The sequence below is a fragment of the Capricornis sumatraensis genome, chromosome 4 (genome assembly GCF_032405125.1).
Source record: "Capricornis sumatraensis isolate serow.1 chromosome 4, serow.2, whole genome shotgun sequence".
Classification (NCBI taxonomy): Eukaryota; Metazoa; Chordata; class Mammalia; order Artiodactyla; family Bovidae; genus Capricornis; species Capricornis sumatraensis.
Window position 1 is genome coordinate 161,216,568 of NC_091072.1, and position 20,443 is coordinate 161,237,010.

Genomic DNA, 20,443 nt, shown 5'->3' on the forward strand with positions numbered 1-20,443 from the left:
CGGCCTGGGTTGACTGCGTCTCCGGTAGGGCGCTTCCATCATCACTGGGCAGGGTCTTCGGTCAGGTGGCTGACGTCTCGCGTCTTCTCTGGCCTCTTCTGTTAGGCTCACCTTGGCAGCCAGAGTCACCTTTTCCAAACGCACGTCTCCTGACTGCGGTGGCTGCCCTTTCTGTGTCGTTCGCTTCATCCTGTAGCTTTGCTGGGGTCTCACCGTTGGCTCCCCACGTGGCCTTCCCGCCTTGGGCTGGTCTGCTCCCGTCAAGCCTGGCTTCCTCAGGGCCCCTCCCACCACACTGGCCTTCACTGCCTGCCTGGAGTGAGCCCAGCCCGCCCACGGCTGCCTGGGCCCCCTGTTCTCTGCATCTCGGCCCAGGCCTCCCGTTCTCAGTGTGTTCTTGGGTCAGGCACCTGTGCTGTGCTCTGACCTCAGGGCTCCCCCTGTCATGGTGAGCCCCCATGTGTGTCTGCGTGGCCTGCATGATGAACGTTTGCTTGACGACCAGACCGTCATCTCTGAACACAAGTCCCGTGTTTGTTTTCCTGCCCGACTGTGTTGGGAACCAGGACTGCCCCCAGGTTCTGGGACTCCAGCACAACAGCCGCGATTCCTGACAGTGCATGTGTGTGGGGTGCACAGGCCAAGGCAAAAGGCCCAGAGGGACCCAGGCGCAAGCTGCCAGGAGTCCTGTCCCTGTGGAGTCACCGGAGACGCTTAACTCCCGAGCCACGAGCTGGCCCCGTCTCCCAGGAGCTTGTGAGAAACGCCACACCCGGGACGTCCCTGGGGTTCCCCTCCAGGGCGGGGGATGCGGGTCAATCCCTGGTTCGGGAAGCAAGACCTCACATGGCCTGGGCGACCAAGCCTGTGCGCTGTAAGACCCAGCACGGCCAAAGTCAAAACACGGCGAGCGAGCGGCGCCAAGCCTGGGGCCTGTGCTGGGAGCTGTTGCCACAGGCACCTCTGCTGGCACGGACCAGCAGGAGAACAGGCATTCAGCATAAGGCACGGTGCTCTGCGGCAGCCAGCAAGCCGTTCTCACTGGTTCAGGAGAAGTGGGGGCACCCGAAAGCCTGGTCCCAGGCCCCCCCAGGGGGAGCGCTGACCTTGCACACGGGCCAGTCTCAGGACGGCAGCCTCCGGCCTACTTCTCTGCACCGTGCAGGAGGCCCTCGGATGGATGTACTGTACCGGGGAGGAGCGCCCATCCGCCCTGGGTCGGTCTTGTGTGGATTGATGCCTTCACGGCACTCACTGGCTCACAGGGGCCCCGAAATGGGGCCTGGTGTCGCGAGGTGTTCGGACGCAGGTCCAGGGAGCATGAGAGGGGCAGGGTTGCTTTCAGCCTCGGAAGGCTCTTTCCCGCAGAGAGACTGGCCGGGAAGGGCTCTGGGACGCACTGCGGGCCCACATCTCTGGTCTGGCACAGCCCCTTGTCCCAGAGGTGAGGGGTCTCTGTCCGAGTGCTGGGGCCTCCCCCTCAGCCAACACGAGTGAACCTTCTGCGCTTGTCCAGGGTGCTCCTTCAGAAGGATTTGGTCCGCCTTTCCTCTGAGGAGCTGCTGATTACTGCCGGAGTGTGAGGCGAGCCCGGTGTGCGTGCTTTGATTTCTTTTTCCCTGCTGATTCAGGCTTTACCTTCTGTGAAAACACTTCCCAGAAGGTCGTTACATTCTTCAGACCTTCCTTCCCTCCCTCCCTCCGTGGAATAAGTCTTCTATATTTTCCTATCATTCTTTAAAGACCCAGAATCAAATCTCAGCTTGCAGGTGTGCCTGTTTCTTTTCATGGAGTGTTATCCATATTATTACTGTGAATATTCGTATAAATACAGAGTATTCTCACTTGCTTGCTAGTTTGCCTGCAGAGACTTGCGGTTTCTCAGCAGATACGTTCTGTGCTGGGCATGTGTGCGGGCGAGGGAGGGGGTGTGGATGGGATGCTGGGGGCGGTGCCCCCCTCATCCGGAAGGACCCTCGGTCTCGTCAGAGGCTGGAGGAGCCTGCTGGGCGGCCTCGGGGCCAGGTGCCTCTCCTGGGAGGCGGCTGCGGGCACCTCACGCCCTCCGGCTCAGCCTCCGGCCCTGGAATGTCCTTGGTGTGTTCTTCAGAGGCTTACTGGCTGCCGAGGGGCACGGTCCTCAGCTTGGACCCCTCAGCTGACCCCCTGTGCCCGGCCTGTGGCGGGTCTTCTCTGCCCCCGCGCCCCCCACCCCGCCTGAGCCCAGACACTGAGGCCTCATCTGTCTGTCCTCTCGGGACCTTTCTTGATGCAGGTTTTTTCTTTTTTTTAAGACTCTCAGGTGTCATTCTTTTCTTACTATTTGGATTTTCAAGAGAACTCATCTCCCCTCCTTGGGTTTTGAACAAATTGAGAAATAAAACAAAATAGTGGCAGATGGAGACCAAAGAATAATTTTTATTTCTTCTAAATGAGAAGCTTGAAGTCCTATCTTAGTGTGAGAGCCAAATAAACCGGTGGACTGAATCTGGGGGTCATTCAGCCTAACCCTCCATGTCGGAGCTGGCCCTGGGCCCGGGCAGGCCCCCTGTGTGTGGCAGAGCCGTGCAGGGGAGCAGCCTTCCTGGGGGAGCGGCCGGTTCCGAGAGCTGGGCGGAGGGCTGGGTCTGCTGGCGGTCTCGACTCTCGGAGTCGCGGGTGGTCAGTTGCCTTCTTGGGGCCAGTGTTTCTGGGGACGGAGAACAGACAGGGGGCACCGGCTGGACTCCCTCTGCCTGGAAGCCCAGCCCAGGGTTTGAGGGCTACTGCCCCCAGCTCCTGCAGCTGGCTATCTTCATAACCATTAGGTTCCCACTGAGCCAGGGACATGGTGCCCCCTTGGAGCCCACTGCCCCTAGGGACAGGCCAGCCCCAGTGGAAACCCCGCTCCTCTGAGTGTCTTCCTGGGTCCGCGGGGAGGGGCCGTCCGAGCCTGGTCCCAATGGCTTTGGAGCTCGTCAGACCTGAACAGTAATGCAGTCATCTGCAAGGCCTCTGCCTGAGGCTGCAAAACCACTCTTAGGTTATTTCTCATCCTTAAATACGTCCAGCCTGACTGCTTCCCCTGCCTCATCGGAGATGCTGCCGTGAGGTGAGACGACAGCATGGAAGCTTCCAGCTACGTAGCATGTCCCGAATTCAAGTGTAAATCTCTTCTGTCACCCAAGTTCCGGAGAGAAATCAAGTCTTTAAGGGCTTAACCCTGGCAAGTTCAAGTTCAAAACCAGAATTCCTCTGCCTGTGAATGTTTAGCTACAGACAGCTCGGGCTGCGTGTTGCTGCCTGTCTCTGCCGGGGGGACGGCCGGGGTCTCCCTGGGACGTGCGCAGGCCTTTCAGGGCCCAGCGCTCCTGTCCACTCAGCGCCAGTCTGTGACAGCCCTCCCTTCCCCAGACTTCAGTGTAGCGAGACCCCACCAGCTTGTCACCCCATCTACAAAGCACATGCTTCCAGGCCCGTGGGGCAGCCGCCCCGGGTGTGTGTCCCCCTGCGCGGAGCCGAACAGAGCGCATGCGGGACCTCGTGGAGACGTGACAGCCTGGGATCCAGGGCCTGTCATTTGAAATCCACGCCGGAGAAACCGCAGCAGGAGTTAGGTCTGAGTCCGCTCGTTTTCCATTTCTGTGCGGAAAAGATGATGGTTGCCTTGTAGGCGTTTTTAGTTTTGTCTCGTAGTGCCCGCGGCTCCTGCTCTCGTCAGGAAGGGTGTGTGTGTGTGTGTGCGTGCCCGTGTGTGTACTCATGCTTGTGTGTCTGCATGTGTGTATGAGTGTGCATGTGTGCACATGTATGAGTGTGTGCTTATGTGTGTACACATACTTGTGTATGTGTGCATGTGTATGAGTGTGTGTGCCCATGTGTTTACATATGCTTCTGTATGCACTTGTGTAGGAGTGTGTGTGTGTATGTGCCCGTGTGTGTGTACTCATCCTTGTCTGTGTGCACATGTGTATGTGTGGGTGTCCATGTGTGTACACATGCTTGTGTGTGTGCCTGTGTGTGCACGTGCTTGTGTGCACACACATTTTGTGCCCGTGTGTGTACACATGTTGGTGTGTGTGCCTCTGTGTGTGTGTGCATGTGCTTGTGTGCGCACATGCATTTTGTGCCCGTGTGTGTACACCTGTTTGTGTGTGTGCCTGTGTGTGCATGTGCTTGTGTGTGCACACGCATTTTGTGCCCGTGTGTGTGTACATGTGTTTGTATATGTACTTCTGTGTGTGTGCACATGCTTGTGTGCACACACATTTTGTGCCCATGTGTGTGTACACGTGTTTGTGTGTGTGCCTCTGTGTGTGTGCGCATGTGCTTGTGTGCACACATGCATTTTGTGCCCGTGTGTGTATACACATGCTTGTGTGTGTTCCTGTGTGTATGTGTGCACATGCTTGTGTGCACACGCATTTTAAGCCCAGAGAGTGTTGGTGGTGCAGGAGCCCGAGCACCACGCCTGACTGCTCAGCCTCAGACATCACTGCAGGCGTGAAGGCCGTCCTCTCCTGGCCATGTCTCCGGGAGCCCTCCCCGCCCCCGACGCCGCCACAGATCCCGGGCCACGTGGTGCAGGGTTGCTGTGCCCATGTCCCCATCCCCTTCCACCCGTGTCTCCCCGGGGACAAGCCGTTCTCTCCCAGCACCAGCCCAGCACACGCCCCCCTGAACCAACAGGACTCCCTCATATTCAAGGACCCGCAGGCACAGCGCCTTGTGACTTGCAACCACATGGGTTTGTCATTTCACAGTCGTGGAGGTCATGTACAGGAGTCATGTATGGACCTGAGAGTTGGACCATGAAGAAGGCTGAGCGCCGAAGAGCTGGTGCTTTTGAATTATGGTGCTGGAGAAGACTCTTGAGAGTGCCTTGGACTACAAGGAGATCCAACCAGTCCATCCTAAAGGAAATCAGTCCTGAGTGTTCACTGGAAGGACTGATGCTGAAGCTGAAGCTCCAATGCTTCGGCCACATAATACGAAGAGCTGCTGCTAAGTCGCTTCAGTCGTGTCCGACTCTGTGCTATCCCATAGATGGCAGCCCACCAGGCTCCACCGTCCCTGGGATCTCCAGGCAAGAACACTGGAGTGGGTTGCCATTTCCTTCTCCAATGCAGGAAAGTGAAAAGTGAAAGTGAAGTTGCTCAGTCATGTCCGACTCTTCGAGACCCCATGGACTGCAGCCTACCAGGCTCCTCCATCCATGGGGTTTTCCAGGCAAGAGTACTGGAGTGGGTTGCCATTTCCTTCTCTGACTCATTGGAAAAGACCCTGATGCTGGGAAAGATTGGGGGCAGGAGGAGAAGGGGCAACAGAGGATGAGACGGTTGGATGGCATCACTGACTCAATGGACATGAGTTTGAGCAAACTCTGGCTGATGGTGAAAGTTGGAAGAGCCTGGTGTGCTGCAGTTCACGGGGTCACAAAGAGTCGGACGCCATTTAGTGCTTGAACAGCAACAGCAAGTCCTGGAGGTCAGAATGCAGACAGGGGTTGGGGCCTGGGGCCAGGGCAGGGTCAAGGTGTGGATCACGGTGTGGGCCAGGCCATGTCCTTCCTGGGCCTCCAGGGATGAGCTGCTCCCTGGCCTCTGTCCAGCCTGCTTTGCTGGTCTGCTGGCCCCTACGTCTGTCCTCCAAGTGGGGGCCGGTATCCTCACTTCCCTGATGTTGACTGTCCTGCCGCCACGTCCGAGGGCCCGGTCATACCGGGCCCACCTGGGTGACCCTGGGTACTTCCCGTGTTCCAGTTGGTTGGTTAGCAACCTTCACCCCCACCCCACCTTGCTGGGAATCAGGCCCTGGGTACTCTGTGGGGTCACTACCCCGCCTCCCGCAGCCAGTGAGTGCGAATCTGTCACTGCAGGAGTGCAGCCGAAAGCCTCGTCCTGAGAACGGTCCCTGTGTGCAGGCTGAGGCTCCTGAGGGCTGGCCTGCGGGGCGCCCTGGGGCGAAGTGCCACCTGGCTTCCCGCCGACATGTGCTCTCCGGTTGTGGCAGTGGCGGCGCCGGGCCTCCTGTTCCCGAAGCCCTGGCGCCCGCCAGTGACGGTGCCTCCGTGAAGCCTCAGAGCAGCCCCACGGGCAGCGTTGTCATTGTCCCGCTACAGATGGTGCAGCTGCAGCCAGAGACGTGCTGCTCCTCGCTAACGTCTCACAGCATCTAAGGCATCGGGCTCTCATTCCAGGTCGGCCGGACTGGAGCCCCTCCCCCGCTGCCCACTGGCCGCGCTGGTTTTCCTGTCTTAGTTTATGGACTTCTTCACCTGAGTGCCTGAGACTGAAGCCCCTGTTCTCTCCGTGCTCACATCGTGACCGTGTCCTCAGCCCTCCGATGGCAGGCCTGACGCCAGTAGCGCCGGGCAGGTCCTGGGTTCCCATCAGCTCCTCTGCGGTGCTGAGCGCACTCTGCCCTTCTGCTGGCCAGAGCAACTTCCAGAGGACTCCATTTAAATGTAAATCTCTGCCTTTAGGCATAGAAATGCCCCTTAAATACTCCCCAGGAGGGTGACTTCGGGAACCTCCGAGCTCACCTCCGGCTCACCTGCACGCGGGGGGTGTGACGCGGCCTCCAGGAGGCTGCTCGTGTGCTGCTCACCTTGTGAGTTCGTCCTCTTGTCAAACCGTCCACCTTCGTCCCCACTGCCTGTCCCCCTTTGGAAAGCCGGTTTTATCCTCCACGCCTATGATATTCCCTGTTATTTTCCCCTCAGGACAACTATACATTCGCCCAACCCGGGATTCAGATGAAAGTGAAGATGCTGGAAGAGCTCGTGAGCCGCATTGACGGTGAGCCCACGTCCGGGGTGCCCCTCTTTCCGGGGGGCGGCGGAGGAGGGGGTGGAAGGCTCACCCAGTCATCCTGGGACCCCCACCCCTGCTGCACCTTCTTCCGGGGCCACTCGGGCGTTGCTGGGGCTGGAGCCACTCCCGTTCCTTTTATGAAGGTGATATAATCAGAGTTCAGCGCCGTCCCTTTGCAGGAAGTAATGAGCGCGTCCTCGAAGCAGGCAGCCCTCACTCTTATTAAGGCTGGCGGTTGTCATCATCCGGCGGCAGCCTGGTTGTTTATGGCCGGCCTCTGGCCCAGCGTTCCTGCCTCTGCACGTCATTTTGCTATCAAGGATGCCGGCGTAATTTCTCCACTGAATCCAATTAATTACCGAGTCGGAAAAATAACATCTTTAATATTACAGAAAAATCATAGAGTGTGCCGGCCGCTTTCGATTATGCTTTCATATGTAAGTGGGGGCTTTGAGATACATTCTACCTTCGTCCTTAAAATAATTCCCCCTGTGATGTGCTGACTGTCACATTGCAATAGCAGGGTTTAATTAAGTGAACGTTGAAAGATGATGCTGGCCCGTTCCAAGCGTACCCTCCTGAGCGTCTGTTAAATTAATGAGCAGAGCGTTAACAGAGTGATACCACACAGAACTGGGCGTGGGCCTGTGACACCAGGCGGTTAGCAGCGGTGTGCCGGTGGGGGGCAGGCTCTGTCACCCCGAGCCCTGCATGACCTCGACGGGTGACTTCACCGGATCTGCAGAGATGTCGCACTCTGCTCAAAGCAGAGACAAGCCACCTGCGTTCCAGGGCCGCCTTCCAAGGGTGTGGACATCCCCTTTGCCCTTGCTGTACCCTCAGCAGTAGACAGCGTATCTGTCCCCCTCTTCCCAACAAAGGCTCTTTTTGGGAAACGATCGAATGACATTATAAAACGGAGTCATACAAATTATCAACTCCACTCTGTCCCTTGATTGAATCTGATTTTCAGCTGTGTCTAATGGTTATTACCTAATTTCCATATTATGAAGTTCTGCACGGTTCTTCCAATAATACTTTATCTGATTCAATATATTTAGCTGCTTGGCAGCCACCTATTCACAGCACAGTTTTTTTGCTTATGTAGCTGCATTTATGTACGTTTGTTCCTAACTTCGCGGGGCCATCTTTTTTTGGATGCTGTTGGGTTTTTTTCCCTGCCAGCAGCTCCACACCTCTCCCCACCTCCCCGCCCCCCCAGCCTCATTTGGGTCTTTGAAGTACGACTTGCAGGAGCCGTGAATTACACTCAGTGGCTCCTCTTCTGTTTCTCCGAGAAGGTGGATTTTGCATTTCTGTGGAGGTTAGAAACGTGTGGTTAGTGCTCATTTGTTCCAGGGCCGCAGTTTGGGAAGTGCTTGAATCGATTTTCTCTGGTGCTGTGGTTCAGAAGCAGCACATCAGAGATTCACTGGGTGATTGTTTAAAAGAGCACCCACAGCAACCGAAGGAGCCCCAGCCAGGCCTGGGCTTTTCAGTAAACCCCGTTTATTTTCCCGCGGCTTCTGAGGAGGGCGTTTTCATCCTGCGGTGGTTCTGTTTAAATGATCCGTGCTTCACGACAGAGGAGGCTCTGTTTGGTAGCAGGTTAAGCTGGGTAACCTGTCTGTAACTGTTCTTCCAGCCAGACCTGAAAGAACCTCTGTGACAGCCTCAGAAGAAGAGTTGCTGGGCCTTTGAGGCAGAAAGTGTCTGAACTGGGAGGGTTTGGCTTTTTTCTCAGCAGCCCCTGGGAGAGGCGTCCCGGGCCCCCTTTGCTCACTGTCCTCCTGGGAGGGTCTGGCTTTTCTCAGCAGCCCCTGGGAGAGGCGTCCCGGGCCCCCTTCGCTCACTGTCCTCCTGGGAGGGTCTGGCTTTTTCTCAGCAGCCCCTGGGAGAGGCATCCCGGGTCCCCTTCGCTCACTGTCCTCCTGGGAGGGTCTGGCTTTTTCTCAGCAGCAGCGCCTGGGAGAGGCGTCCCCGGGCCCCCTTCGCTCACTGTCCTCCTGGGAGGGTTTGGCTTTTTCTCAGCAGCAGCTCCTGGGAGCGGCATCCCGGCCCCTTTGCTCACTGTCCCCCTGAAGGACGGCTCGGGGGCCTGGACTGTGCCAGGGCAGCGTGGATGGCAGGGGGGCTGCAGAAGGGGCTGGGAGCTCAGGGTCACTGTCTCATTTTCTCTCTGTGACGACTGGCTAAAGAGTTTCTGGAAAGCTCTCCCAAGCAGTTTTCTGTTTTGAGTCGCGCTTTACCCTACTCTCTGTTACCCCCAGATCTTTAGAAGCAGTCTGCTCCATAAACAGAAAGCTGGCCTGACTGAAGAGAGAGGGTTTTGTCTGTAAGGAGGCCAGGTGGAAGGGTGAGGGGCAGTGGCCTGAGAGACTGCCCTGGGGGTGGTAATCGGCTCAAGAGAGGGCGGCTGGCTGCTGAGAAGCGCCAGGGGAGTCACCTGTGATCTCTGAGCGGGAGTTTTAGAACTTCCCACAGAATGAGGGATGGAGCCTTGAGCCACTTGATTGGGGATGTAGAAGGTGAGGGCGGGGAGCCTTGCTCATCTAGTGGCAATGTGCTGCTGCTTCTGCTAAGTCACTTCAAGTCATGTCCGCCGCTGTGCGACCCCATAGACAGCAGCCCACCAGGCTCCCCCGTCCATGGGATTCTCCAGGCAAGAGTACTGGAGAGGGGTGCCATTGCCTAACTCCAACCAGATTTCTCACCCAGGAGACCGAAACAATGCATAAGATTATTTTTTGAAACGAACAAACAAATTGGGTGGGAGGTAGAAGGAAAGAGGAAAAAGCAAAGAAGGTAAAAAGAAAACAGATTTCTTAAAAGCATTGAGCTGCTAACAAGGGGACAAAAATTTCCTGGCCCTCTTCTGTGAGGATGCTAAACCAGAGAGTTCTAGCTTTGTTTCTCTTTTTTTTCCCATGTAAAATGATCTACATGTAGTCAAAGCTAAGAATATATGCTAGACCTCTTCAGCGTGAAGAAAGCGAAGGAACAGATGAGAAGGCCCACAAGATGTCAAGTTTCCGTAATTCTTAGGCATAGGCCATGAAACCATTCTCTTTACTGTGTGTGAAGAAATATAAAATAGAGAGTCTTGAAAATATTTGCCCAGCTAATGAGAAACTATGTAATTTTACATGAGAGGTGGAAAATATGATAACCAGATGAAAAAGTCAGGGTACAGATTTAACAAATTAGACACAGCTATAGAGAAAGTTAGTGAAGGGGAGGATGCATGGGAGGAAAATAGCCAAAATAAAGCGTGGAGCGGTGAGAATAGGGATGATACAGAAAACAAAAGATGTCAAGGGTATGGCTAGAGAGCCTCATATTTATTTATTTAGAGTCAGAGAGAGGAGAGAGAGAGGGTCAGAATTTGAGGAGATAATGATGTATTTTCCCAAACTACTGAAAAAAGCCAGTTCACAGACTGAAGAGCCCACTGAATCTCCAGGAGAATAAAGAGAAAACTATATAAACACACAACAGTAAAATTTATTCGAAGACTAATTCTTAAAGCAGCTAGCGTAAAGGATTATTTCCTAAGAATGGCTGTATGAGAACTGACTTCTCAACAGAAGTACAAGCAGATATCATCCATGCACTGGAAGGATATAGCTGTCACCCTAGAGTCTGAACAGTGAAAGGGTTAGTCGCTCGGTCGTGTCCGACTCTTTGCGACCCCATGGGCTGTAGCCCACCAGATCCCCTCTGCCCGTGGAATCCTCTAGACAAGAATACTGGAGTGGGTAGGTCTACATCCAGCAAAAAATATTCATATCCAAGAATGAATTTGAAAGTCCAAGAGGCCACCTAAATCTGAATTGTTTTTCTCGCTGTTTCTAAGAAACTGTAATCAGGAAGGACCGCAAACCAAGCACACAGACCTCCCTTCGCAGCTCAACCAGGGACACAATCACTGTGGTCTTCAGACCTCCTGGAAGGCAGCAGGTCAGCACCCCATCCAGTCTGGGGTGAGTCAGGTGGTCAGTGCAAAACGTCTGTGGGAAAAAGAGTGGGAGTGTGGGCAGCTTAGGATAAAGGTCTGCATTGGGTGGAATGCCAGATACCCCTGTTGCTGGCCGAACAGACCTGACCCTGACCTTGACCCCCACATCTGTGTGTGTGCCAGGTCATGTCCGACTCTGCGACCCCATGGACTGTAGCCCATCAGGCTCCTCTGTCCATGGGAATCTCCAGGCAAGAACGCTGGAGTGGATCGCCATGCCCTTCTCAACCTAGGGATCGAACCTGGGTCTCCCGCGTTGCGGGCGGCTTCGTTACTGTCTGAGCCACCAGGGAAGCGCGTCTGACCCCCACAGACGGCCTGTACGTCTCCCTGTGAGCTCCCCACCCACAGGGCAAGTCATCTGAGGCCTGGCCACGGTTCTGGTCCATGCCCTCCTCTCCTGGGAGCTCAGGCTGGTAGAGGAGCTGCCTTCAGGAGTTTGCTGGCCTGATTCCTGTGATGGAAGGAAAAACTTGGGGGCTTGTTCATGGACTCCTAATGCTTCAAAAGAAAGTGGTCCCCAGCACTCAACTGCATTTCATCGGCCAAACCGAGTCACGGGCTGCGGCGAAAGTGGAAAGTTGGGAGGACAGGGATGTGCCTACATGCCCGGGCCAGGCGGGGTTTGTTGCCAGGGGAAGGGCGCAGTGGAGAGAGTGGGGCAGAGGCAGGCGTGCGTGCCCTCAGCATCTCTGCTAACGTCAGTCTGCTCCCTACTTAGGGAGTGATGCTTGTGCGTAAAATTAACAGTTCACACCAATCATTTGGTAATTTACTGCTTCAATAGTAAACATACGTTAACACGCCAGCGGGCTGATAGGATTTTAATGTACAGAGCTCTAGAGCTGAATTTTAACTCCATGTTGCACCTGCCATGTTGACACACCCTGAACGTGAAATTCCATAGTTGGGGGTGTATCTGAGTGGCACACCTTGCCCATTTATTATTATGTCTCTCACACCCAATGTTAGCCTTCAAGGTTGCTGGTCCCTAGGGGCCCCAGGTTTGGCCCCTGGCCTTGCTTGTGGAGAGGTTTCAGTCAGAGCCTTGTGGCTGGGTCCTGGGGCCAGGGCCCCCCGTGGGGCAGCCCCCACTTTGTATTCTGAGCTCACGCATCTTTTGTGACACAAGGTAATGTAAGTGGAACATTCGCCATATCTTTTGATGAAAAAACCATGAGATCCTATTTCAGTATTAAAAAGAAATATCTGAAGATAGCCTCAGCAGACGTGTAAATCTGGTTATGTCCATGCTGGGTTTCTTTTCAGAAGACTGAAAATCAGATCTTAAAGAATTGCTTCACAGATGAGCGAGTTGTCCCATGGGGAATGAAATGGGCACAGAGAGGGGCACCCGTGGGTGGTTCCTGGTTGGGGAGCCCACGGGCACAGTGTCTGTCCTGGGCAGCCTTGGGAGGGGATGGGAGGAGGCAGGCACTCCCATCCCCAAAGGCCTGGGACTCCTTTGCAAGCCATGGTCTTTGGGGCTCTGCCCTCAGCTCTGGAGGAACCATAAAGCTGAGGCCCCAGTGGGCCAGGGGGAAAAGGATAGACCTTGTCATTAGTGGACCATTCTGGACCGGGTGGCCTGTGACTGTGGCCCAGAAGGAGTTCTGTCGACACTCTTAAACCTTCCTGAGGCTATCTGGGAAGGCTGGGACTGCCCTCCAAGCTCTGCTTTCTACTCCTGTAGGAAAAACCGGGAAGGAATCCTACCTAGGTTTAGCACTGTCAGACTTAGCATAAAGAGAACACTCACTTCAATTTGAATTTCAGGTCAGTCAGTTCAGTTCAGTCGCTCAGTCATGTCTGACTCTTTGCGACCCCATGAATCGCAGCACGCCAGGCCTCCCTGTCCATCACCAACTCCCGGAGTTCACTCAGACTCACGCCCATCGAGTCCATGATGCCATCCAGCCATCTCATCCTCGGTCGTCCCCTTCTCCTCCTGCCCCCAATCCCTCCCAGCATCAGAGTCTTTTCCAATGAGTCAACTCTTCACATGAGGTGGCCAAAGTACTGGAGTTTCAGCTTCAACATCATTCCTTCCAAAGAAATCCCAGGGCTGATCTCCTTCAGAATGGACTGGTTGGATCTCCTTGCAGTCCAAGGGACTCTCAAGAGTCTTCTCCAACACCACAGTTCAAACGCATCACTTCTTCGGCGCTCAGCCTTCTTCACAGTCCAACTCTCACATCCATACATGACCACAGGAAAAACCATAGCCTTGACTAGACGGACCTTAGTCGGCAGAGTAATGTCTCTGCTTTTGAATATGCTATCTAGGTTGGTTATAACTTTTCTTCCAAGGAGTAAGTGTTTCTTAATTTCATGGCTGCAACCATTTTTGGTATGTTTGGTGCATTATTGGGCACCTGCGGAACCCAGAGCTGCTTGGGGGTGGGGCCGGGGACCTGGGCTGACGTGGGCCCCTCTTCCCCCTCCCTGGCTCCACAGCTTGTGCCCTGTGTGCAGGGCTGGTCTGCAGAAGGGCCGCCCGTCTGCCTGCACTTCGGACGCTCTCAGTGCGCTCACCTGCTCCGAAGCTGCAGGAAGCAGAGGCCGTGGCTGGCTCAGGTGGGGGCAGGTGTGCAGGCTTGCGTGTGGTGGGCCGCCCACTGCCCAGATGCCCCTGTGCCCCGCAGGAGCAGACACCCATCCTTCCTGGGAGGCCCCGGAAGCCCTTTCCTTGGGGCTGTTGTCCTGGGAACTAAAGAGCTGGGGCACTAACAGGCTGGGGGCGTGTGCGCTGGTGGGCGCCCGAGGGACCCGTCGACCTCACACTGTGGGGGGAGCCGGAGAGGAGGTGCTGAACTTCTGTCCTGCTGCCGGGGCTGCTGCCCCATGAGCGGACACGGCGGGCTGGTTAAGGGTCAGAGGAGGCATGCACATGGGGCCTGCCTTGGGCTCCTCGGAAATCCTTCTTGCTGAAGGCCTCTGGCTTGTCCTGGACCACCTCTTAGCGCAGGGTGGGACCCAGAGTGTTCAGATTCCTGCTCTGCTGCCTGGCAGTGGGTTTGAGTGGTGAGTATAGTCCCCTTGGGAGGGTCAGTGCAGATGAGATGCTTAGAACGGCCCCTGGCACATCGTGAGCTCAGCCAGCCCTGTGCCCGTGTTACGTCATCATCATTTTAACCTTACCAGCTGCAGAGTGGGCAGGTAACGGCGGGCGGGCTAGCCCTCCTCGGTTGGGGCTTAGTCTGGGGAATCTGCTCAGCCCAGCGTGCGGGACCTGGCAGGAGGCCTCCCTTGGCAGGCGCCTCAGTCCAGCCCCATGTCCATTCCTCTGACCCTTAACCATCCAGTCCGCGCCCGTTAGCGCGGCTGATACTGCCTGGCGGACCGCGGGCTCCAAGCGGGATGCTGCCCATCATTATTATTAGCAATTACATTTCACCCTTAGGGAAAAAACAACGCCCATATGCATCGATGGAGAATAGTCCTACCTTCTTGTGTTAAAGCCTTAATCTGCGTGAGCATTTTCCCTTTCCCTGTGTTTTTAAATTTAGGTTAAATGCGATTTTAATGAAATTTCTCTGAAAGCTGTCTCGACTACATTGTAAGGTTAAAATTGACTTATTCTTTCAAGATAGAATTCAGTTACAGCTAGTAAACTAGATTCAGCTTTATTACCACCCAAGTGAAAATATTTTTATTACTGCTACAAGGTGAGCCTTCAGAGAGCAGAGGATAAATCAGTTGCCAGAGCGACCCTAGCTTGTGGAATGTTCAGTGAGCAGCACTGAGCAGTACACGCTCCCCTCCCTTGCTGGCATCAGCAGGCCCCGGCCTGGCTGATCTGAGCACAGGGGACAGAGGCCATGTCTCACCGGAGGTGTGGGCCCTGGGGACACAGCGATGGGCACGGAGGATGGGCTCAGGAAGGCGTGTGGGTGCGGCGGTGCCTCCGTGCACCCCTCCCCAGCCATCTCTCTGTCCCAGGCTGGGGCGTGGTCCCCGTGGCCAGTGTCCTGATTGTTCCAGCGGCTCCATGCTGTGCCTGCCTGGGGCCAGCGGACGGCAGGTGGCCGTGGGCTCTCACTCTAGTAGGAGGTGTCCAGTCTGCCTAACATGCCTTCAGCTGAAAACCCACATGGCTATGTGGCTGCATTTTGGGGAAGAGGGATCTATTCAGTTCAGTTCAGTCGCTCAGTCATGTCTTGACTCTTTGGGACCCCACGGACTGCAGCACGCCAGGCCTCCCTGTCCATCACCAACTCCCGGACTTTACTGCAACTCATGCCCATTCAGTTCAGCTCAGTTCAGTCGCTCAGTTGTGTCGACTCTTTGCAACCCCATGAATCGCGGCATGCCAGGCCTCCCTGTCCATCACCAGCTCCGGAGTTCACTCAGATTCACGCCCATCGAGTCCGTGATGCCATCCAGCCATCTCATCCTCGGTCATCCCCTTCTCCTCCTGCCCCCAATCCCTCCCAGCATCAGAGTCTTTTCCAATGAGTCAACTCTTCGCATGAGGTGGCCAAAGTCCTGGAGTTTCAGCTTTAGCATCATTCCTTCCAAAGAAATCCCAGGGCTGATCTCCTTCAGAATGGACTGGTTGGATCTCCTTGCAGTCCAAGGGACTCTCAAAAGTCTTCTCCAACACCACAGTTCCAAAGTATCAATTCTTCGGCGCTCAGCCTTCTTCACAGTCCAACTCTCACATCCATACATGACCACAGGAAAAACCATAGCCTTCACTAGATGGACCTTAGTTGGCAAAGTAATGTCTCTGCTTTTGAATATGCTATCGAGGTTGGTCATAACTTTTCTTCCAAGGAGTAAGCGTCTTTTCATTTCATGGCTGCAGTCACCATCTGCAGTGATTTTGGAGCCCCCAAAAATAAAGTCTGCCACTGTTTCCACTGTTTCCCCATCTATTTCCCATGAAGTGATGGGACCGGATGCCATGATCTTCATTTTCTGAATGTTGAGCTTTAAGCCAACTTTTTCACTCTCCACTTTCACTTCCCTCAAGAGGCTTTTTAGTTCCTCTTCACTTTCTGCCATAAGGGTGGTGTCATCTGCATATCTGAGGTTATTGATATTTCTCCTGGCAATCTTGATTCCAGCCTGTGCTTCTTCCAGCCCAGCGTTCCTCATGATGTACTCTGCATAGAAGTTAAATAAGCAGGGTGACAATATACAGCCTTGATGTACTCCTTTTCCTATTTGGAACCAGTCTGTTGTTCCATGTCCAGTTCTAACTGTTGCTTCCTGACCTGCATAGAGGTTTCTCAAGAGGCAGGTCAGGTGGTCTGATATTCCCATCTCTTTCAGAGTTTTCCACAGTTTATTGTGATCCACACAGTCAAAGGCTTTGGCATAGTCAATAAAGCAGAAATAGATGTTTTTCTGGAACTCTCTTGCTTTTTTCATGATCCAGCAGATGTTGGCAATTTGATCTCTGGTCCCTCTGCCTTTTCTAAAACCAGCTTGAACATCTGGGAGTTCACGGTTCACGTATTGCTGAAGCCTGGCTTGGATAATTTTAAGCATTACTTTACTAGCATGTGAGATGAGTGCAATTGTGCGGTAGTTTGAGCATTCTTTGGCATTGCCTTTCTTTGGGATTGGAATGAAAACTGACCTTTTCCAGTCCTGTGGCCACTGCTGAGTTTTCCAAATTTGTTGGCATAGTGAGTACCCCACTTTCACAGCATCATCTTTCAGGATTTGAAATGGCTCAGCTGGAATTCCATCACCTCCACTAGCTTGCCCATTGAGTTGGTCCAAAAAAAGAAGTAGAGGCAGTTTCCTGTCGTCTAAAAAACAGTGTATAAACCCGTAGGTTCTAGTTCAGCCTCTGTCACTGACTGAACTTGGTTGCTGCTGCCGCCAGTGATAATAGTAGTGATGGCAGCTAGCATCTATTCGGCGCCTACAGCGTATGAGGCCACGCCCTCAGGTCTTTCTCTGCGTGTTGCCCTGGTGTTTCCCAGCACCTCCGGCAAGGTGTGCGTGACCTTCTCCACGATGGGAGCCCTGCTTGCTCTCTGTCCCCCATGGACAGGATGGTCTCTGTGTGGCATCCAGCTCTGGACTGAACACGAGAGAGCCCGCCCAGCCGTCTCCCAGCCACGCGGGGTCCCGTGGGTCCTGGCGCAGAGTCGTGTGTGCCCCGCCCCCACCCCAGGTTCCCTGGGGAGGGGTGGCCTGTGGCCGTGGCTTGGGGGTGCCTACCGCCAGGCCTCCACCTTCCTCACGGGGCCCCTGCCAGCACTTGTACCTTCTGCTGCCCCGCCTGCGGGGCTGCCCGTGAGGATGGAGGAGGGCAGGAGGTTGAGCTTGCCTTCCTTGAAGGCAGAGCAGACTTCCCTTCTCCTGGCTTCCTGCAGGCGCCCGCATCCCCACGTCCCTGCCTCCAGCACGGCGCCCAGCATGCCTGCATGCCCGCAAGCTCGGTACCGGTCACTGAATTGCCAGTAGGGTGTTTGCTGCGCTTCGGTCTCAGGAGGGCGCCCCAGCATCTAGGGCCTCATTGCTTTTGTTCAGTTTGAAAATGAAGCTGCCTGTTTACAGGGAGCCTGATTGGCATGGGGGTTAGAGCAGTTCCACGTTGGTTATTCCAGTATCTGGACGTTCGTGGCACCATGCAGTTTTCCTCGGAGGCCTTCATTTTGCCGAGACTCTCCCCTCTGCACCCTCTTGCCGTTAGGCCGCAGGATGGGTGGTCGGACGGGTGGGAAGCTCACGATCTGAGCCAGTGCGCCGTCTGTGGAGGACGGAGCAGCGCTGCGTGTACAGGGCAGGCGGCGGCACCCCTGGCTGCTCGGTGAGGGCCGACCCTCCCTGAGATGCGTCCTGCCTCAGTGTGAACCCCCTGCCCCCCCACCCTCCCACCACTGGCTGAGTGGGGCCTTCCACACTGGGGCCCGAGGCCTCCTGGACCGGCTGGCTCCTCCCGCTCACTGACCGGTGCTGCTGTGGAGGCCGGGTGCTGTCTGTGCGAGAGCCTTGACCCCCGGGACCACCACTCAGATGCACTTCCTGGCACCCCTGGTGGTGTCAGGTACTCAGGGAGGGGGCGATGCCCGCTTGAGTTCTTGGGAGGGCTCGGCTCCGCTGTGGGGGAGGGCTGGGCCAGCCTGCTGCGAAGGGTCAGTGGCTCAGCATCCCCGTAACCCTGCCCCCCGCCCCCTGCCCTCCTATCCCTGCCCCCCGCCCCCTGCCCTCCTATCCCTGCCCCCTGCCCTCCTATCCCTGCCCCCCGCCCCCTGTCCCCCACCCCCGCCCCCTGCCCTCCTATCCCTGCCCCCTGCCCCCGCCCCCTGCCCTCCTATCCCTGCCCCCTGCCCCCGCCCCCTGCCCTCCTATCCCTGCCCCCTGTCCCCCACCCCCGCCCCCTGCCCTCCTATCCCTGCCCCCTGCCCCCGCCCCCTGCCCTCTGATCCCTGCCCCCTGCCCTCCGCCCCCTGACCCCCGTTCCCATCCCCTGCCTGCCTTTGTTGCAGGAGCCCCGTCCCAGAGGCTCCCTCTGTGGTCCCAGGCCCTCGGGCTCAGGCCTGCTGGCCCTCCCGCCGTCTCCACGGCCAGGGTGTTGTTGGGGCGAGCTGGGCTGGACTGCCAGCTGGGGACCCTCCATCCCCGTCTCTGCTCCCTCTCCTCCGTCCTTTCTGGGCCTCCATGCCTCCCCAGCCCTTGTGTTTTCCTCCCAGTTGAAGCTTGTCCCGCCTGAGCTGGTAGAGAGAGATTTATTTTCCTAAAATCAGGAGCCAACTCTCCTCCCGTGTTGGGGCTGGCTGGGTCCCGGGAGGGCTTTGGGGCTGGTGGCCGGCAGGTGGGACCACATTCAACTCCCCTGCAGGACTCGAGGGGCCTTAAGGCCTAGAGCCACAGCGCACTTTGGCTTTGACCGGCGAGGACGTTCTGTCCTGTGCGAGGACATGAAATGTTAACAGTTGCTCCGGGAGTTCTTCCTTCCAGGCCTGCACTTACACCGGATTGTAAAAGACTCCCCGTTTAGAGGGGGGCCCTCAGGTGGCCTGGCCACCGCCCACCCAGCCCACTTGGCAGCCCCAGGAAGGAGGGGGCTGGGCTGCCCCTCGGGGGCCGGAGGCGGGTGGGTCCTGGTGGTAGAGACGCGCCCCGGCCTTGGTCCCAGCTCCGCAGGCCACACTGGGACCACCTCCGGCTGCTCAGGTGGGGGCGTGTTCACTCGGGAAGCGATGATGACCACCCTGGTGGGTGATGAGAGGTGAGCGCCTGAGGTCCCGCTCGGCGATTTAGCTTCTTTGCTCTTTAATGATGACATCTTTGCGACCCTCCACCCAAGACTGATGCTCCAGGTTTATTGCCAAACCGAGACCAGTTAATTAACTTTTAAGTGGAGACTTCCAAATAGAGCAGTAGAGCGAGTCCCCTCGACCTTAAGAAGAAAGACTCCTCTTGGTTCTGAGTGTAGGCCATCAAAGCTGGTCTCGAGATGATTCCCTGAAGCCATTTTTGTTGGTGGTTACGAGTGGCTGGAGAGAATGAGTGTCTTTACCTCCCTCCCTGTAAAGAACCCGCGTCCCTGGGAAGTCAGGATGGGAGCGGCAGCCTCATGGGGGGTGGGTGGGGGGCTGTTCATGGTCAGCGGCTCTTGTTTTTGTTCTTTTTAGCTGATTAGAGAATTGAAATCTGCTCCCCACCCCCAAATCAGAGCCTATCCAGCAGCTTCTCGCCCAGCAGAAGCGTGATGTTTGCCTGCGCTCGGCCTTTCGGGTGGGCGGGGGGAGCCCCGTGAGCGGTTTTCTTTGTTGGGTTTCTGTGTGTGAGCAGTTAGGCCTGCTCTCTGGGAAGGTGAGTCTCAGCAGCATTTGGGCCCGCGTGAACCGTGTGCATTCACGTGTGCCCAGTCCCTGGGACACGTGGCGTGTTCCCTCTTGGCGTGAATCTCAGGACGCAGTGCACATGCCTGGTTTGTTTTTATCAAGGGAGACGTGCTGTCTGGGCAGACCTCCCAGCCTGCATCCTGTGACCCAGCGGCGGTGAGTGCCCGGCCCGCCGCGGGAGGGCCTGAGCAGTGACGGTCATCATGCCTGCCTGCTCACGCATTGCACAGCCCTTCTTGTTTCCAGTGACGTGGAAATTTCTAGTCCAGAGTTATCACTAGCCAAATTACCTTTACCGGTGACAGAGCATCTGCTCACAGTTATTTACACAACACGAGAAACGACTCCAGCATATACACTGGGCCCCGATGTGTATAAATGGGAAGTAATGGCTCGAGCTTAGGCATCCATTTTTCAGCACGTTCAGAGCAGGAGGCAGCCTTCTTGGACGTTCACTGTATGCGTTGGGAGCTTGGGGGGTGGGGGGGATCGGTGCTGGGCCCACTGTATCCGTCTTCATCATTGCTTTCAAAGAAAATAGGTCTTCAGTGAGGAGCGGCCACGTCCATGTGATCACGGAGCGCCCGCTGCTGTCCTGGCACAGCTACCCCTTTGGTCCCGAGTCATCTGGGATGGCCGGGCCAGGGGGCGGGCTGCCGGGCAGGCACTCCCCAAGGACACCACCCCCCCGAGGTCCTGCAGAGCTTCGTGGCTGAAGCTCGAGTCCCCGCTGGGTGGCCCCAGGGCTGCCCGCTTCATTCCTCTGGGCAGTGTGGGGTTGCGTCGGGCAGAAGAGAAGCCCAGGGCCCTTCCGA

At 56.1% G+C, this 20,443-nt stretch overlaps 1 protein-coding gene across 1 annotated transcript in view; it reads left to right on the forward strand.

Annotated features, from left to right (window-relative positions):
• Positions 1–20,443, forward strand: part of TBC1D22A (TBC1 domain family member 22A) — a 263,232-nt gene that overhangs the window by 175,099 nt on the left and 67,690 nt on the right. Inside the window, exon 10 of the mRNA XM_068971006.1 lies at positions 6,704–6,779. Coding sequence (XP_068827107.1) covers positions 6,704–6,779 — 76 coding nt within the window. The remainder of the gene's footprint in view (positions 1–6,703; positions 6,780–20,443) is intronic.